Here is a 20029-nt window from a genome sequence, read left to right on the forward strand (position 1 = left end):
ATATCGCTGTGATGATTGTATGTTCTAGTACCAATTGTTTGGCGACAATAAAGTATAAAGTAAATCTCCTCCACACCCTTTCTATGGTTTCCACATCCTTCCTGCCACGAGGCGACCAGGATTGAACACAGTACTCCAAGTGGGGTCTGACCAGGGTCCTAAAGGTGAATACTTATGCAATCAATTATTTTGTGTTTTATATTTGTAATTTATTTAGGTCATGTTTAGAGATCTGTTTTCATTTTGACCTGAAAGAGTCCTTTCTGTTGATCAATGTAAAAAAAAGCTAAATTAAATCCATTCTGATTCAATGTTGTAAAACAATAAAACATGAAAACTTCTAAGGAGGGGGGAGGGTGAATACTTTTTAAAGGCACTGTGTGCCCTTACTTCCGGTAATGGCATACTTCAGAAGTTTGGCAAGCATGACCAGCACTAACTAGCGTCATTGGGATGCATCACTTACTTTTAGCACAGGAAGGTTACATTAAGTCATGCTTTGTTTCTACAGACGGAGAATATTTTCACAATGCTCCATTTGTTGCAATGCCAAATTTATAGCGTCACAAACACATTTGACACTCACTCAACTCAAAAGAGCAATGGTACTTCCTGATTCAGGAGCTTTTGCTATGAAAGCTGGTTTGGACATACTGACTTTGGCGAAGATGGACTGTACATTACCTCTTCATGATTGCTGGATAAACAGACAACATGCTAATGCAAACACAGGAATCAAAAACAGTCTAGATTTGCCTAAAGGTCCCAAGGCAGAAGGGGAGGCACTCTGGAAAAACAACAGAGTTTGCTGAGATCTGCTATCTCCTGGACAACCTTGCCTTTGCCCCACGGAACCAGCGATAAAAGGAGGAAGAGATGGCGGAACAATTCAACAGGTGGCAGGAGAGGTGATTCCTGGCTGAACCTGCTATCTGGGCCAATCTGTCAAGAGATATTGAGGATTCTACCAACAAATATCTAAAAGCATTTTGCCTTTCTGCCTTCCAGCCTTCCAATTAGATTTGTTGGCCCTACTCCATCCATGAAAGTACTCTAGAAGCCGAGTCAGGCTGATAGAATGTTGTTCCCTTTCAGCTGGCTGGACTCCAGATAGCTATGATGAATGGCAATGAACAACTTTGGCTCTGAAAGGAGTGTGGGTGGTGATAATGTGATTGTATTGGCATTTCCTGAGATTCTGCAACAATAAATGTAAAAATAGTATGAGAACATGGTACTATAATGCAAACTGACTAGGAAACTGTATGTGCAAAATAAGATAGAACATACTGCTATGAGGGAAGGTAGGACCAATTAGAGATAAAGATGGGAGAATGTGCCAGGACGCTGTGGAAGTCAGCGCGATCCTCAATGAATACTTCTCTTCGGTGTTCACCAATGAGAGGGAACTTGACGGTGAGGACACTATGAGTGAGGTTGATGTTCTAGAGCATATTGATATTAAGGGAGAGGAGGTGCTGGAGTTGTTAAAAATATATTAGGACAGATAAGTCCCCAAGGCCTGACGGAATATTCTCCAGGCTGCTCCACGAGACAAGGGAAGAGATTGTTGAGCCTCTGGCGAGGATCTTTATTTCCTCGTTGTCCACGGGAATGGTACCGGAGGATTGGAGGGAGGCAAATGTTGTTCCCTTGTTCAAAAAAGGTAGTAGGGATAGTCCGGGTAATTATAGACCAGTGAGCCTTACATCTGTGATGGGAAAGCTGTTGGAAAAGATTCTTAGAGATAGGATCTCTGGGCATTTAGAGAATCGTGGTCTGATCAGGGACAGGCAGCATGGCTTTGTGAAAGGCAGATCATGTCTAACAAGCCTGATAGAGTTCTTTGAGGAGGTGACCAGGCATATAGATGAGGGTAGTGCAGTGGATGTGATCTACATGGATTTTAGTAAGGCATTTGACAAGGTTCCACACCGTAGGCTTATTCAGAAAGTCAGAAGGCATGGGATCCAGGGAAGTTTGGCCAGGTGGATTCAGAATTGGCTTGCCTGCAGAAAGCAGAGGGTCGTGGTGGAGGGAGCACATACAGATTGGAGGATTGTGACTAGTGATGTCCCACAAGGATCTGTTCTGGGACCTCTACTTTTCATGATTTTTATTAATGACCTGGATGTGGGGATAGAAGGGTAGTTTGGCAAGTTTGCAGACGACACAAAGGTTGGTGGTGTTATCGATAGTGTAGAGAATTGTCAAAGATTGCAGAGAGACATTGATAGGATGCAGAAGTGGGTGAAGAAGTGGCAGGTAGAGTTCAACCCAGAGAAGTGTGAGGTGGTACACTTTGGAAGGACAAACTCCAAGGCAGAGTATAAAGTAAATGGCAGGATACTTGGTAGTGTGGAGGAGCAGGGGGATCTGCGGGTACATGTCCACAGATCCCTGAAAGTTGCCTCATAGGTAGATAGGGTAGTTAAGCAAGCTTATGGGGTGTTGGCTTTCATAAGTTGAGGGATAGAGTTTAAGAGTCGCAAGGTAATGATGGAGCTCTATAAAACTCTGGTTAGGCCACACTTGGAGGACTGTGTCCAATTCTGGTCGCCTCTCTATCGGAAGGATGTGGAAGCATTGGAAAGGGTACAGAGGAGATTTACCAGGATGCTGCCTGGTTTAGAGAGTATACATTGTGATCAGAGATTAAGAGAGCTAGGGCTTTACTCTTTGGAGAGAGGGAAGATGAGAGGAGACATGATAGAGGTATACAAGATATTAAGAGGAATAGATAGAGTGGACAGCCAGCACCTCTTCCCCAGGGCACCATTGCTTAATACAAGATGACATGGCTTTAAGGTAAGGGGTGGGAAGTTCAAGGGGGATATCAGAGGAAGGTTTTTTACTCAGAGAGTGGTTGGTGCGTGGAATGCACTGCCTGAGTCAGTGGTGGAGGCAGATATACTAGTGAAGTTTAAGAGACTACTAGACAGGTATATGCAGGAATTTAAGGTGGGAGGTTATATGGGAGGCAGGGTTTAAGGGTCAGCACAACATTGTGGGCCAAGGGGCCTGTACTGTGCTGTACTATTCTATGTTCTATGTTCTATTCCCTGGTTACTTACACATCTAGGATATCAGCTGCATTCTTGGTTGTTCAGGGCTAAGTCTTCAGTTACCCAGTAGCAAGCCACTTTACCAGACGGTTCCCCTTAAATTCGTTGTAGGTAACAAATGCCAGGAAAACAACATGTGGAAAGAATAACGAGTAGACATTCTTCCATATTAAATTCTTTTCTAACTTGTCTGTTGACTACCATATTTCGTTGGAGCCCTTTGAGTTTAAACTAGAATTGTTGGGGTGTGGGAACCGAACTGAAGGGACTGGGGAAGCGGCAGTTGGCTCACAAATAGAGAATGCTTGGAGACAGTGTGTGAGGGAGGATAGGCAGGCGATAAAGAAGGGACGCGCTCAGACCGACGGTTTGAGATGTGTCCATTTTAACAGAAGGAGTATTGCAAACAAAGCAGATGAGCTTAGTGTGTGGATCAGTACTTGGAGCTATGATGTTGTGGCCATGACAGAGACGTGGATGGCTCAGGGACAGGAATGGTTACTTCAAGTGCCGGGTTTTAGATGTTTCAGAAAGGACAGGGAGGGAGGCAAAAAAGGTGGGGGCGTGGCACTGTTGATCAGAGATAATGTCATGACTGCAGAAAAGGTGGATGTCATGGAGGGATTGTCTACGGAGTCTCTGTGGTTGAAGGTTAGGAACAGGAAGGGGGTCAAGCACTCTACTGGGTGTTTTTCATAGGCCGCCCAATAGTAACAGGGATATTGAGGAGCAGCTGGGGAAACAGATCCTGGAAAGGTGTAATAATAACAAAGTTGTCGTGGTGGGAGATTTTAATTTCCCAAATATCGATTGGCATCTCCCTTGAGCAAGGGGTTTAGATAGGGTGTAGTTTCTTAGGTGTGTTCAGGAAGGTTTCTTGACACAATATGTAGATCAGTCCACATGAGGAGAGACTGTACTTGGTTTGGTACAGTATTGGGAAAAGAACCTGGTCAGGTGTCAGATCTTTCAGTGGGAGAGCATTTTGGAGATAGTGATCATAATTCTATCTCCTTTACAATAGTATTAGAGAGCGATCGGAACAGACAAGTTAGAAAAGAATTTAATTGGAGTAAGGGGAATTATAAGGCTATCAGGCAGGAAATTGGAAGCATAAATTGGAACAGATATTCTCAGGGAAAGGTACGGAAGAAATGTGGCAAATGTTCAGGGGATATTTGTGTGGAGTTCTGCATTGGTGCGTTCCAATGAGACAGGGAAGTTATGGTACGGTACAGAAACCATGGTGTACAAAGGCTGTGGTAAATCTAGTCAAAGAGAAAAGAAAAGCTTACGAAAGGTTCAGAAAGCTACGTAATGTTAGAGATCTAGAAGATTATAAGACTAACAGGAAGGAGTTTAAGGAGGAAATTAGGAGAGCCAGAGGGGGCCATGAGAAGGTCTTGGTGGGCAGGATTAAGGACCCCCCCCCCCAAGGCATTCTACAAGTATGTGAAGAGCAAGAGGATAAGACATGAAAGAATAGAACTTATCAAGTGTGACAGTGGGAAAGTGTGTATGGAACTGGAGGAAATAGCAGATGTACTTAATGAATACTTCAGTATTCACTGTGGAAAAGGATCTTGGTGATTGTAGTGATGACTTGCAGCGGACTGAAAAGCTCGAGCAAATAGATATTAAGACAGAAAAAGGGCTGGAGCTTTTGGAAAGCATTAAGTTGGATAAGTCGCCGGGACAGGATAAGATGTACCCCAGGCTACTGTGGGAGGTGAGGGAGGAGATTACTGAGCCCCTGGCGATGATCTTTGCATAATCAATGAGAACAGGAGTGGTTCCAGAGAAATGGAGGGTTGCGGATGTTATTCCCTTATTCAAGGAAGGGAGTAGAGATAGCCCAGGAAATTATAGACCAGTGAGTCTTACTTCAGTAGTTGGTAAGTTGATGGAGAAGATCCTGAGAGGCAGGATTTATGAACATTTGGAGAGGTATAATATGATTAGGAATAGTCAGCATGGCTTTGTCAAGGGCAGGTTGTGCCTTATGAGCCTGATTGAATTTTTTGAGGATGTGACTAAACACATTGATGAAGGAAGAGGAGTAGATGTGGTGTACATGGATTTCAGCAAGGCATTTGATAAGATACCCCATGCAAGGCTTATTGAGAAAGTAAGGAGGCATGGGATCCAAGGGGACATTGCTTTGTGGATCCAGAACTGGCTTGCCCACAGAAGGCAAAGAGTGGTTGTAGACGGGTCATATTCTGCATAGAGGTCGGTGACCTGTGGTGTGCCTCAGGGATTTGTTCTGGGACCCTTACTCTTCGTGATTTTTATAAATGACCTGGATGAGGAAGTGGAGGGATGGGTTAGTAAATTTGCTGATGACACAAAGATTGAGGGCTTTGTGGATAGTGTAGAGGGCTGTCAGAGGTTGCAGTGGGACATTGATAGGATCCAAAACTGGGCTGAGAAGTGGCAGATGGAGTTCAACCCAAATAAGTGTGAAGTCGTTCATTTTGGTAGGGCAAATATGATGGCAGAATATAGTATTAATGGTAAGACTCTTGGCAGTGTGGAGGATCAGAGGGATCTTGGGGTCCAAGTCCATAGGACGTTCAAAGCTGCTGCGCAGGTTGACTCTGTGGTTTAGAAGGCATACGGGGCATTGGCCTTCATCAATCGTGGAATTGAATTTAGGAGCTGAGGGGTAATGTTGCAGCTATATAGGACCCTGGTCAGACCCCACTTAGAGTACTGTGCTCAGTTCTGATTGCCTCACTACAGGAAGGATGTGGAAACCATAGAAAGGGTGCAGAGGAGATTTACAAGGATGTTGCCTGCATTGGGGAGCATGCCTTATGAATACAGGTTGAGTGAACTCGGCCTTTTTTCCTTGGAGCAACGGAGGATGAGAGATGACCTGATAAAGGTGTATAAGATGATGAGAGGCACTGATCGTGTGAATAGTCAGAGGCTTCTTCCCCAGGGCTGAAATGGCTGCCACAAGAGGGCACAGGATTAAGGTGCTTGGGAGTAGGTACAGAGGAGATGTCAGGGGTAAGTTGTTGTTTTTTTACACAGAGAGTGGTGAGTATATGGAATGGGCTGCTGGCAACTGTGGTGGAGGTGGATACAATAGGGTCTTTTAAGAGACTTTTGGATAGGTACATGGAGCTTAGAAAAATAGAGGGCTATGGGTAACCCTAGTAATTTCTAAGGTAAGGACATGTTCGGCACAACTTTTTGGGCTGAAGGGCCTGTATTGTGCTGTAGGTTTTTCTATGTTTCTAACATCTGTGCATAGAAAACTTGTCACGAGGTTAGTAGTATTCAAGTCAGAGAAGTGGGTCAATTCTGCCACCCATTTTATGCCTTAACCTCCATCAAAGAGCCCAGTCAAAAAGAGAACCAAAATGTAGCCACCCTGCTAAGCCACAGCCCTGTGTTTTGCGAGCTTCCAAAACAGAATGCTTCATAAACACATTGCAAAAATCTACAAAAATAGTATTAAAATTATTCCATTAATTCTTTAAATACAAAAGAAACTTAACATTTCCAAAAAGTCAAATAGCCAGAATCTAAAAATCACTTATATTTACCCATATCCCATTGAAAACAATGAGAAAGAATTCTTTATGCCACATCTAACCAGGCACAGGTTGCTTCAACAGATTCCCAACCATAAGTGGGGAGGAACCTCTTCAGCTTGTGCTTCCTTGTTGGTTGTTGAAGCTTAGTGGAGGAGATGCCAGCAAATAATTGGCAGCAAGTTCAGAACTTCACAACCATATGCACACACATGAAAAATCTAAACTTGCTGGCACTTATACAGAATGTGCTCGCAGATGTAATTCCCTGAAAACTTTGAGTCTGTATCCACAGAATTCTTTTGAAAAACAGAGCATTTTAAAATAATCTTAAATTTCAGAATCTATCAGAATCCAAAAAACAAAATAATGCAGACATGGGAAATCTGAAGAAAAAATGCTGGAGAAGGCAAGGAGTCACCTTTAACTATTTCTTTCTCTGCAGATGATGCTTGACTTGCTGAGTACCTTCAGCATTTTGCTTCTATTTACAGAGCAGTGTTATTTGATTATTACAGATAAGCAATACAAAGCAAAGCCCAGGTCTCACAGTTAGTCTATAATTATCCTGTCATCCACATCATGCAATCAGTACCATAGTTTATGTTGAGCTCTGTATGCCTGATTTGCAAGTTTTACATGAAATTCAAAATATCCACCATGTTCTATGAACATAAATATAACACATACAATTAAAATTAGTTTAGTTTATGAAGAGAATGATGAAAGATATTTTTTCCAAAGCTAGCTGTTATTTTTTTTTAAATTACTTACCACAATCTGTAGGCATAGGTGCTGAAACTACTGGATGTACAACTGGTCTCTCAGAATCTGAGGATATAGTGCTATAATTTCCACTTACGGAGTCCTCATCATTGGAAGGTTCTACATAAGAATCTTCTTTTGTCATTTCAGTGCTACTTTCTGCAAAGAGTAAAGAGAACATGAAAGCTTGGCTTATTCACTCATTCCATTCAACTTTTACAAATTTGTTCTAGTATTACTTAATGAAAGTAATTGGTGTGAAACTTCCAATTGCTGCAAATTTTCTTTGTTAATTATTAACCTGCAGAGTTTTGTTTTAGAGATGCACAATGACAAGACTCCTCATTAGTTCAGTAAGTTTATCAAGAAACTGACTCAATCATCAGACAGAGCTCTCTTTATAATCACTTTAAATTATGGAGCTTCTTGCCAATACTAATGGCTTAAAGGTCTTCTGACCCACATAGAGCAGGAAGATGCTTGGTTTTAGTCCAATTATGCAGAGCAAACAGATCTCAGCCAAAACAACAGTGCAATCAAAACAAAAACAAAAAATGTTAGAAAATGTTCAGATGTGGCCTGAGCTGCTGAGAAGATGGAGAAATAGATGTTTCAAGTTGATGACCTCACTTCAGAAATGAGAAAACCTGCGAAGGAAGGAAGGATGGAGAAAATAAAAGGAATGTCTGCAGTAAACACTTTCTCAATTTCAAGGACTCTTTCCAAGTTATGTTCTCATTATTATTATCTATTTATTATTTGTTTTTCTTTTTTATTTATGCTTCTCCCACCATTGGTGCCTTTTATTCCAGATTTCTAGCAACTATCATGCTCCCAAATAGTGAGATAGACAACAAGGCAGCTTCTGGTAATCAGAAATAAAGGAAAATGGTAGAAAATTTTACTTCAGCATTCCCAGATTGGGCATTGAGTACCGAAGTTGCACACCCCACATCCATGATTTTCCAACAATTAAGCAATTTTTTTCCCGCTAATTGACTTTAAGAAAGGGTTCCTGGACAATAGGAAACTATTTGATACAAATCTTGGGTGCCAAAAAAATGGTTAATGAACCATAATCAGGTTGATATAAAATTTAAGATTCTAAATTGGAAAAGCAAACTTTGATGCATCGGAGAGGATCTGGCAAGCATAAACTAGGATAGGTTGTTTTCTGGCAAAGAGATGTTTGGCAAGTGGGAGACCTTCAAAGCTAAAATACTGAGAGTACAGAACAATGGAGAAAGGGAACCCCCATTCTTTGAAGAAGGTGGACATCTCTGATTTTCTGGAAAGGAAAGTCTTACATTGGGAACAGATGCAGCGAGAAAAAGGAACTGAGAAAAGGGAATGGCATTTTTACAGGAGACAGGGTGGGAAGAGTTATAGTCAAGTTAGCTGTGCGAATCGGTAGGTTTATAAAAGATGTTGGGAGATGGTTATCAAGAAAGTGGAGAGATGCATCAAACATGGGCCAAGTGAATTTAAGGGCAGGGTGGAAGTTGAAGGGAAAGTTGATAAAATTGCCGAGCTCAGCATGGGTGCATGAAACAGCACCAATACAGTAGTCGATGTAGTGCAGAAGATGGTTCTCTCTGTGACTGCGGTCTGAGATTACAGACATGCCACAGGGATCAGGGTCATCAATGTGTTGATTATCATCAATATTAAGGATTTACATGATAATATTTTAAACTTAATCAGCAAATTTGCTGAGAACACCAAGTTTGGGGGCATAGTGGACAGAAAGGAAGGCGATCTTCACCCACTGGGATAATGCGCTAAAAAATAGCAGATGAAATTTAATACAGACACGTGTGAAGTGTTGCAGTTTAGGAGGTCAACCAGGAAAGACTACACAGTGAATGGTAAGGCACTTGGGTATGCAGTAGAAAAAAGGGACCTGGGAATACAGATCCATAATTGCTTGAATGAGGCATTACAGATAGGAGGGGTGAAATAAAGAGAGCTTTTGCACAGCAGTAATCATAAACCAGGGCATCGAGAACAGGAACGACACACACAAAATTCTGAAGGAAATCAGAGGTTCAGGCAGGATCTACAGAGCAGAATAAATAGTCAATGTTTCTGGCCAAGACCCTTCAATAGGACTGGAAAGGAAGGAGGCAGAAGGCAGAAGAATGAGAAGCATAAGGAATAGGAGAGGTGGTGGGGAGGGGAAAGGCACAAGCTGGGAGGAGATAGGTGAGGGGAAATGTGCGTAAGCTTGGGGGGAATGATATAAGAAGGTGGGAGGTAATAGATGGAAGAGGTAAAGAGCTGAAGGAGGAATCTAATAGGAGAGGATGGTGATCAATGGAATAAAGGGAAGGAAGTGGGAACCAGAGGGAGGTGATAGGCAAGTCCAATAAGACCTTACAACTAGCCAGATCTTTTCCTACCAATCTTCTCTGATTTCCATGGAGATTACTCTCTTTGTGACTCCCTTGTCCATTAGACCCTCCGCACTGATCTCCCTCAGCACTTATCCCTGTAATCCTGACAAATGCTACATCTATCCCTATACTTCCTACCTCATCACCATTCCGGTCTCTTAACAGCCCTTCTGTGTGAGGCAAAGCTTCACCTGCAAGTCTGTCAGGGTCCTGTACTGTATCTAGTGCTCTGGGTGCAGCGTCTTCTACATTGGTGAGACCCAATGCAGACAGGAAGACTGCATCTTTGAGTACCTTCACTCTGTCTGCCACAACGGCAAGATCATGGTGACCACCCCAGTTCAATTCAACTTCCCATTCCTATTCCAACATTTCTATCCATGGCCTCCCCTACTGCCCCAATGAGGCTAAACATGTTGGAAGGGCAACACCTCTTATTTCATCTGGGTAGTCTCCAAAATGATTGCATGAACATCGTTTTCTCTGCCTTCCAGTAATCATTCCCCTCCGTTCCCTCTGCCACACCCCTTCTTTCCATTTCCATTCCCCATTATGGTTATTCTTTCACCTCTCATATTCTTTTCCTATTCTACTCTGCCCATATGACCTGCCCAACACCTTCTTCCCTTTTATTCCATGGCCCACTGTCCTCTCCTATTAAATTTGTTCTTCCTTCTTCAGCATTTTACTTCTTCCATCTATCAGCTCTCAGCTTCTCACATCATACTGCCTCCCCCACCCACAAAACCACCTTCCCCCTCATCTGGTCTTACCTATCACCTACTAATTTGTACTTCTCCTCCTCACCCCTTCTCCCACCTTCTTATTGTTGCTTCTGCCCCCTTCTTTTCCAATCCTGATGAAAAGTCTTGGTCCGAAATACCATCTGTTTATTCCCTTCCAAAAATGCTGCTGAATTTTCCTAAGTTCCTTCAGCATTTTGTGAGATTTCCAGCATCTGCAGAATCTCTAGTGTCATTGATTATGATAGTTGGATGTTATAAGATGCTGGTGTGACCGAATTTGGAATACTGTGTGCAGTTCTAGTCACCTACCTACAGGAAAGGTAGCAATAAGCTTGAAAGAGTACAAAAAATGCTGACATGACACAAGGACCTGAGTTAAAGGGAAAGGTGAATAAGACTTGGCCTTTTCTCCTTGGAGCGATGGAGGATGAGAGGTGACCTCATATAGGTGTATAAGATCATGAGAAGCATTGATTGTGTGGATAGTCAGAGGCTTTTTCCCAGGGCTGAAATGGCTAATGTGAGAGGGCACAGTCTTAAGGTGCTTGGAAGTCGGTACAGAGGAGATGTCAGGGTTAAGTTTGTTTGTTTGTCTTACGCAGAGAGTGGTGAGTGTGTGGAATAGCCTGCCAGCAACGGTGGTGGAGGCAGATACAATAGGGTCTTTTAAGAGACTCCTGGATAGGTACATGGAGCTTAGAAAAATAGACGGTTATGGGTAACCCTAGGTAATTTCTAAAGTATATGTTAGGCACAGCATTGTGGGCCAAAGGGCCTGTATTGTGCTGTAGGTTTTCTATGTTTCTAAGACTTTATTCACTGCAGCACACGAGAATGAGGGGAGAGCTTATTAAACTATGCAAGATTATGAGATGTATATATAGGGTAAATGCATGCAAGCGGTTTTCCCTCAGTTTGGGTGAGACTGGAACGAGAGGCCATTGGTTTTAGGAGAAAAATGAAATATTCAAAGAGAATCTGAGGGGGAGCTCCACTTCAAGAGTGGTGCAACTGTGAAACGAGCTGCCAGTGGAAGTGTAGGTGCAGATTCTGTTCCACTTATCTTAAAAGTCTGGATAGATACATGAATGAGAGTGACATGGAGAGATAAAGTCTCAGTGGAGATAGGTGGGATTAGGCAGAAGATCAGGTCAACATGGACTAGAAGAGCCAAACAGCCTATTCCTGTACTTTATAGGGGATTGGGAAGCTTTTAAAAACCAACAGAAGGCAACTAAAAAAGTCATTCAGGAGACAAAGATAGAATACAAAAGTTAGCCAGTAATATTAATGAGGATACCAACAGTTTCTCCAGATATATAAAGTGTAAAAGCGAGGTAAGGCTGGATATTGGACCACTGGAAAACAATGCTGGAAAGGTAGTAATGGGGGACAACAAAATGGTAGAAAAACTGAATTAAGTATTTTGTATCAGTCTTCACTGTGGAGGACTTGAACAGTATGGTAGAAATTCCACTTTAGCAGAAGAAATGAAAAGGTTAACAATTTTCAAAATGGAGAGAAAATACAAAATTGAGGTGCAAAGGGATTTTGAAGTCCTTGTGCAGGATTCCCTAAAGGTTAATTTGCATATTAAGTCTGTGGTGAGGAAGGCAAATGCAATATTTACATTCATTTCAAGAGGACTAGAATACAAAATCAAGGACCTAATGTTGAGACTTCATATTAAAAAAGCACTGGTGAGGCCTCACTTGGAGTATTGTGAAGTTTTGGGCCTCTGAATAGAGGGGTGCCCTTTTAGAACAGAGATGAGGAGGAATTTCTTTAGCCAGAGGGTGGTGAATCTGTGGAATTCTTTGGCACAGGCAGCTGTGGAGGCCAAGTCTTTATGTATATTTAATGTAGAGGTTGACAGATTCCTGATTGGTCAGCACATGAAGGGATGCGGGGAGAAGGCAGGAGATTGGGGCTGAGAGGAAAAATGGATCAGCCATGATGAAATGGCAGAGCAGACTAGATGGGCCAAATGGCCTAATTATGCCCCTCTATCTTATCGTTTTATGCTCTTATGACTCTATCTGATTAAGGGTTGATAGTTAAAACCGGCCAATTTAAGATTGGATCATGCTCTCTTGTCCACCAATTCCTTCCAAAAAAAATCACAGATGCTGTCGACCTCCTACATTAACTCAGCAAGCCTCCTAAATTATCAACTTAGTACTGCTAAATCTTACTGAGTTCAAAAGTTGTTTCCTTATTCCCTCAAACTAAAACACTATCTTCATGCTAACAGGTCACTACTTCACATAGTCTGGACTTCCCAATCCAAAAAATACACATTTCCAGACCCTAAGACCCCTCTTCCAGCACTGAGAACCATAAAATAGATATACATTGTATGAACAATATTCCTGCAACTTCTGGAATATTGGATGATTGCTCCAAAAATTGTAACTTGTAACCCATGTTCAGAATATTGCAATACACTGATACACCACCCTCACTATTACTGCCAGACATCAAGCAACTTTCCTGTACTGGGTGCCACCGAAATGCCAAAGCAATAGCCATATTATAATATTTTTTCACAACCGATCCTCAGTAAGGCCTCTGGTTTACCACAAGCCACACAACCAAAATTTCTGGTGTCCACTTATAACTCCTACTTCCAAAATCTTTCTTACTGTTGTAAGTTCCTTCAGCAGCCCTTCTACTAACCAAATTCCAGTAATAAATTCAAAATGGAAATCACTGAAGTACAAATGTTATACAATTCTACCACCAAGTAAACTTCATAATTTTAGCTCTAAATGCTTCTTTTTTAAGCTAATGTCTGAAACTGAAAATTTTAATACCCCTATTAATTGATTAAATAAGACATGAATTATGTGACAAAATAACAAGAAAAGTGATCAACCGAAATTTCTTTTCATGACTTTCTCAATAGTCTTAAGTTTGCAGAAATAGCTTTATGCAGGGAGTCACTATATCTCTAAGGACGCACAATGCAGAGCTGTTCAAGACTTTGAACCAATCTTGGGATTCACTGAGGGAGAGAGACATGACAGTTGGAGATCAATTTGAGACTAGAGAGAAGGGTTTGCTATAGCTGTTAGAGGTATGGGGCCAGGGTGCCGGGGCCAGTGAGGGAGAAAGGATGGAGGTGTCAGCTGGCCAGAAATCAGTCCCAGTGAATCTTGAGGAGATGCAAGGTAGTGATCAAGTTCTCTAAAGGGGAAGGAAAAGAAAGAGAAGAGGCAGACAGGGTTATGAGTCCTGATGTCCAATCACTCAGAATTCAGGGTTAATACAGTGGAGAGGTAAATTCTGAAATTATTGTCTACTGAAGGAGTTTTTCCCCCAAGGAAAGAAGGCATACAGGTTGACTTAATATACCCAGACCACAGTCAATCACAGAACTTCCTTTCAAACAATTTCACGACGGATTTCCTAGCTTGAGTCGGTTTACTTCTTTAGTTTCATTCCCCTTCCAATGTCCCTTTTGATTTAGTGGAAGAGGAAGAAGACCAAACAAGTGAACAAACTCAACCCAGGAAGTCCCCAGTTAAATTTTCTTTTCAGAGTGATGCAAACAGCATGGAAATGGATACTACCTTACCCTGGGAAAACTTCATTTTCTAAAACTTGCACCAAAATTAACACTATTACCTAATCTAATTTCTAAACTGAAATGGGCAACTTGATATTAATTATAAACCGAACTATTTCAAAAACACAGCAACATCTAAACAGCATGTTAAGTCATTGCAATTTGTGCATCCAATTATCTCTATTCACTTAACTTTCACCAAGTACTTCCAATTATTTAAAACAATTTTCTAATTGGACCTAGAACTTCAATATATTTTCATCAAAAAATTGCACAATAACAAGTTTCTTTTAAGCTGGAGATGGCCATTTGAGTCATGCAAATTGAGACTTAATACTCACGAGCTTGGAGCATTGTGAAATACTTTTCAAGCTTGCCCAGTTGGAACACAACTATCACTCAATCACACTGATTTTATGCACCAATAATCCAAATTTTGCAAATTAGTGCTGGTCAAACTACTCAAAAAAAAAACTGCAAGAAATACTGGTTAAAATTAAAGCCAACAAGTACAACTACTACCAGTGTTACAGTGAAGATTCATGAGTTAATGATAGTTTTTAAATAGCTCAGCTGCTATTTCAGGTGCTGAAAATCCATCCAAGTATTTATTGACTCAATGTACATCCAAATCACATGAACACTGAGCACTGCTCAGATGACATTGATGCCAAATTAACTATCACAGTCCTGATCAAAGTTGAGGCATGTCAAATTAAACTTCTAGTCACTTTAAAGCTAAATCAATCACATCTAATATTCACTGCTAAGTTTAACTGACGCAAGCAAGAGCATGAACTCTTTTACTCTGAGAATCAAATTCCAATCAAATCAACTGAGATTATTGTTGAAAAATCTAAATCATAGATATGTTAGTCAAAGATGATTTGGATAAATAAAATCACAAGTAATCAAGCAACACACATCAAAGTTGCTGGTGAACGCAGCAGGCCAAGCAGCATCTGTAGGAAGAGGTGCAGTCGACGTTTCAGGCCGAGACCCTTCGTCAGGACTAACTGAAGGAAGAGTGAGTAAGGGATTTGAAAGTTGGAGAGGGAGGGGGAGATCCAAAATGATAGGAGAAGACAGGAGGGGGAGGGATAGAGCCAAGACCTGGACAGGTGATAGGCAAAAGGGGATACGAGAGGATCATGGGACAGGAGGTCCGGGAAGAAAGACGGGGTGGGGGACCCAGAGGATGGGCAAGAGGTATATTCAGAGGGACAGAGGGAGAAAAAGGAGAGTGAGAGAAAGAATGTGTGCATAAAAATGAGTAACAGATGGGGTACAAGGGGGAGGTGGGGCCTTAGCGCAAGTTAGAGAAGTCGATGTTCATGCCATCAGGTTGGAGGCTACCCAGACGGAATATAAGGTGTTGTTCCTCCAACCTGAGTGTGGCTTCATCTTTACAGTAGAGGAGGCCGTGGATGGACATGTCAGAATGGGAATGGGATGTGGAATTAAAATGTGTGGCCACTGGGAGATCCTGCTTTCTCTCAGATTCTCTCTGAACTTCAGATTGCGGCTCCTGCCATTGATCTCGCCGGCTCCAACACCTCAGGGCATATTCAAAACCTGGACTCCAGCAACGACCATGGACACCTTCACAGCGATTGCGCAACCACCAACTGCGACGCCAGCCCTGAACTCCAGGCCGGGTCTTCAAGTGCTGCTGTTGTGACTCCCGTCTCCCCTTCCCCCACCAATACTCTGCAATCCCGTCTCCTTCAGATCTCACCGTCAGCTCCTGGGCCCTCAGAGGATCCATCTTCCTCTCACCCCAACCCTCCCCCCTCCCGCCTCTGATCCCAGCTCTCAAGATTCCAGCCTTGAACTCCAGGCCGGGTCTTTATGTGCTGCTGTTGTGACTCCCGTCTCCCCTTCCCCACCACCACTCTGCAGCCCTGTCTTCCTCAGATCCCGCCGTCAACTCCTGGGCCCTCAGAGGCTCCATCTTCCTCTCACCCCAACCCTCCCCTCTCCATTGACACCCCCAGCCTCCCCCCTCCCCCCACTGATCCCAGCTCTCATCCGTGCCGGGTTTTTACCATTCCCTCCAACCTTCAACTGTCGGAGGCAGAACGCTCTGTTCTCAGTAAGGGCCTCACGTTTGTCCCCCTTCGCCCACGCCTCAGCGAGTTCTGTGTTCACCATGATGCGGAACTTTTCTTCCGCCGTCTCCGTCTCCGAGCCTACTTCTTCGGCAAGGACTCTTCCACCCCCACCGATGACCCCTTCTCCCGTCTTCAACCCTCCTCTTCTTCATGGACACCCCGCTCTGGTCTTCTGCCTGCTCTGGATCTCTTTATCGCTAATTGCCGACGGGACATCAACCGTCTCGACTTCATCGCACCTTGTCCTCATTCCAACCTCACTCCTTCGGAATGCTCTGCTCTCCACTCCCTCCGCACTAATCCTAACCTTATTATTAAACCCTCCGATAAGGGGGGTGCTGTTGTAGTCTGGCGTACTGACCTCTACCTTGCCGAGGCACAGCGACAACTCACGGATACCTCCTCTTATTTACCCCTCGATCGTGACCCCACTAAGGAACATCAGGCCATTGTCTCCCACACCATCACCGACTTTATCCGCTCAGGGGATCTCCCATCCACTGCTACCAACCTTATAGTTCCCACACCCTGCACTTCCCGTTTCTACCTCCTACCCAAGATCCACAAACCTGCCTGTCCTGGCCGACCTATTGTCTCAGCTTGCTCCTGCCCCACTAAACTCATTTCTGCATACCTCGACACTGTTTTATCACCCCTTGTTCAATCCCTTCCGACCTATGTTCGTGATACTTCTCACGCTCTTAAACTTTTCGATGATTTTAAGTTCCCTGGCCCCCACTGCTTTATTTTCACCATGGATGTCCAGTCCTTATATACTTCCATCCTCCATCAGGAAGGTCTTAAAGCTCTACGCTTCTTTTTGGATTCCAGACCTAATCAGTTCCCCTCTACCACCACTCTGTTCCGTCTAGCGGAATTAGTCCTTACTCTTAATAATTTCCCCTTTGGCTCCTCCCACTTCCTCCAAACTAAAGGTGTAGCTATGGGCACCCGTATGGGTCCTAGCTATGCCTGCCTTTTTGTTGGGTTTGTGGAACGATCTATGTTCCGTGCCTATTCTGGTATCTGTCCCCCACTTTTCCTTCGCTACATCGACGACTGCATTGGCGCTGCTTCCTGCACGCATGCAGAACTCGTTGACTTTATTAACTTTGCCTCCAACTTTCACCCTGCCCTCAAGTTTACCTGGTCCATTTCCGACACCTCCCTCCCCTTTCTAGATCTTTCTATCTCTGTCTTTGGAGACAGCTTATCCACTGATGTCTACTATAAGTCTACTGACTCTCACAGCTATCTGGACTATTCCTCTTCTCACCCTGTCTCTTGCAAAAACGCCATCCCCTTCTCGCAATTCCTCCATCTCCGCCGCATCTGCTCTCAGGATGAGGCTTTTCATTCTAGGACGAGGGAGATGTCTTCCTTTTTTAAAGAAAGGGGCTTCTCTTCCTCCACTATCAACTCTGCTCTTAAACGCATCTCCCCCATTTCACGTACATCTGCTCTCACTCCATCCTCCCACCACCCCACTAGGAATAGGGTTCCCCTGGTCCTCACCTACCACCCCACCAGCCTCTGGGTCCAACATATTATTCTCCGTAACTTCCGCCACCTCCAACGGGATCCCACCACTAAGCACATCTTTCCCTCCCCGCCTCTCTCTGCATTCCGCAGGGATCTCTCCCTACACAACTCCCTTGTCCATTCGTCCCCCCCCATCCCTCCCCACTGATCTCCCTCCTGGCACTTATCCGTGTAAGCGGAACAAGTGCTACACATGCCCTTACACTTCCTCCCTTACCACCATTCAGGGCCCCAAACAGTCCTTCCAGGTGAGGCAACACTTCACCTGTGAGTCGACTGGGGTGATATACTGCGTCCAGTGCTCCCGATGTGGCCTTTTATATATTGGCGAGACCCGACGCAGACTGGGGGACCGCTTTGCTGAACATCTACGCTCTGTCCGCCAGAGAAAGCAGGATCTCCCAGTGGCCACACATTTTAATTCCACATCTCATTCCCATTCTGACATGTCCATCCACGGCCTCCTCTACTGTAAAGATGAAGCCACACTCAGGTTGGAGGAACAACACCTTATATTCCATCTGGGTAGCCTCCAACCTGATGGCATGAACATCGACTTCTCTAACTTGCGCTAAGGCCCCACCTCCCCCTCGTACCCCATCTGTTACTCATTTTTATGCACACATTCTTTCTCTCACTCTCCTTTTTCTCCCTCTGTCCCTCTGAATATATCTCTTGCCCATCCTCTGGGACCCCCGTCTTTCTTCCCGGACCTCCTGTCCCATGATCCTCTCGTATCCCCTTTTGCCTATCACCTGTCCAGCTCTTGGCTCTATCCCTCCCCCTCCTGTCTTCTCCTATCATTTTGGATCTCCCCCTCCCCCTCCAACTTTCAAATCCCTTACTCACTCTTCCTTCAGTTAGTCCTGACGAAGGGTCTCGGCCTGAAACGTCGACTGCACCTCTTCCTACAGATGCTGCCTGGCCTGCTGCGTTCACCAGCAACTTTGAAGTGTGTTGCTTGAATTTCCAGCATCTGCAGAATTCCTGTTGTTCACAAGTAATCAGTTTGACCTCTTGTGTCTGCTCCACTGTTCAATAAAATTGTTTATCTTTACCTCAGCGCCACATTTCTGCATTTACTCCATATCCCTCAATTCTCTGATATTTAAAATCTGATCAATCTCCATTTAAAATCTGCTCAGCAATGAACATCAACTGCTCCTCTAAAAGGAACAGAATTCCAAAGAATCATCTCCTTAGGCAAAAAGAATATTACTCAACCCTGTCCACAACTGCCCAACCTTTATTTTGAGCGTGTAATCCCTGGTTCTGGTACCCACCCTGTCAAACCTCTTAGGGATTTTGTACATTGCAATGAGATCACTTCTCTTTTTTCCTGAATTTAACAGAGCGTCGGGCTAGCCTCTCCCCACAGTCCCAGGAGTTGAAACATTGCTGTACCCCCTCAACTTTAAGAATATCCTACCTTGGTAGAGAGAACTAATATACCACTTGTGTTCTCGTCAGTATTCTCTATAATCAATACAAATCCTCTTATTATTTAGATTTGCCACTTTAATTCCTTGCTGAACCTTCACACTAAATTTCAGTGACTAATATAGAAAAAGGGCACTCAGAATCCTCTAAAAGCCAACACATTTCAAGTTTTCAGTATTTAACAAAATATTTTGTCTTATTTTTCTCCCCATGAAAGTGAATAATTTCTTAACTCTAATTTTGTTTATTAATCTCTTGTCTGGCATCCTGTCAAATACCTTCTTAAAATCCAAATATATGACATCAACTGAAGTCATTTTACATCTAATCTGTAGGTTACAACTCCCAAAAAAATTCCAACATTCAAACACAATTTCATTTTCAGAAATCCATGTTAACTCTGCCAATTATTATTTTCCAGCACTTTCCCATCAACAGACAGCAAGCAACTGAGTTTATACTCCCCTATTTCATCTCTGTATCTCTCTCTTTTCATAAATAGTTGGTTACAATTGCTAGTTTGCAATTTTGGCAAATAATAATTGGTACATCCTCTCTCTCCATATCCACCTCTTATAATACCTAAGGAAGCACATGTTCACGTCCAAGGAATTTAATCAGTGTACTGCAACACAAGGTCAAAGGATTTAGAGTAGATAATCCAGATATAGTTGCACACGCCTCAATTACAAGCAGATGTTAAATCCATTTCCTCAGTGAATAACTTGAGATTTGTTTTTTTAAATTTCCTGTATATTGAACAACTTGACTTCCATTTGTTATTACTTTATTGTCACCAAACAATTGACACTACAGCGTACAATCATCACAGCGATATTTGA

At 43.2% G+C, this 20029-nt stretch overlaps 1 protein-coding gene across 15 annotated transcripts in view; it reads right to left on the minus strand.

Annotated features, from left to right (window-relative positions):
- LOC140201202 (CAP-Gly domain-containing linker protein 4) overlaps window positions 1–20029 on the minus strand; it is a 339984-nt gene that overhangs the window by 291921 nt on the left and 28034 nt on the right. For 13 of the 15 annotated variants that reach the window (XM_072264916.1, XM_072264923.1, XM_072264920.1 and 10 more), the window contains exon 2: window positions 7388–7537. In XM_072264916.1, the coding sequence (XP_072121017.1) occupies window positions 7388–7537 (150 nt within the window). Of the gene's footprint in view, window positions 1–7387; window positions 7538–14432; window positions 14466–18805; window positions 18917–20029 lie in introns of those variants that run through there. The other 2 variants (XM_072264919.1, XM_072264918.1) reach the window with 2 other exon arrangements.

The sequence above is a fragment of the Mobula birostris genome, chromosome 8 (genome assembly GCF_030028105.1).
Source record: "Mobula birostris isolate sMobBir1 chromosome 8, sMobBir1.hap1, whole genome shotgun sequence".
Classification (NCBI taxonomy): Eukaryota; Metazoa; Chordata; class Chondrichthyes; order Myliobatiformes; family Myliobatidae; genus Mobula; species Mobula birostris.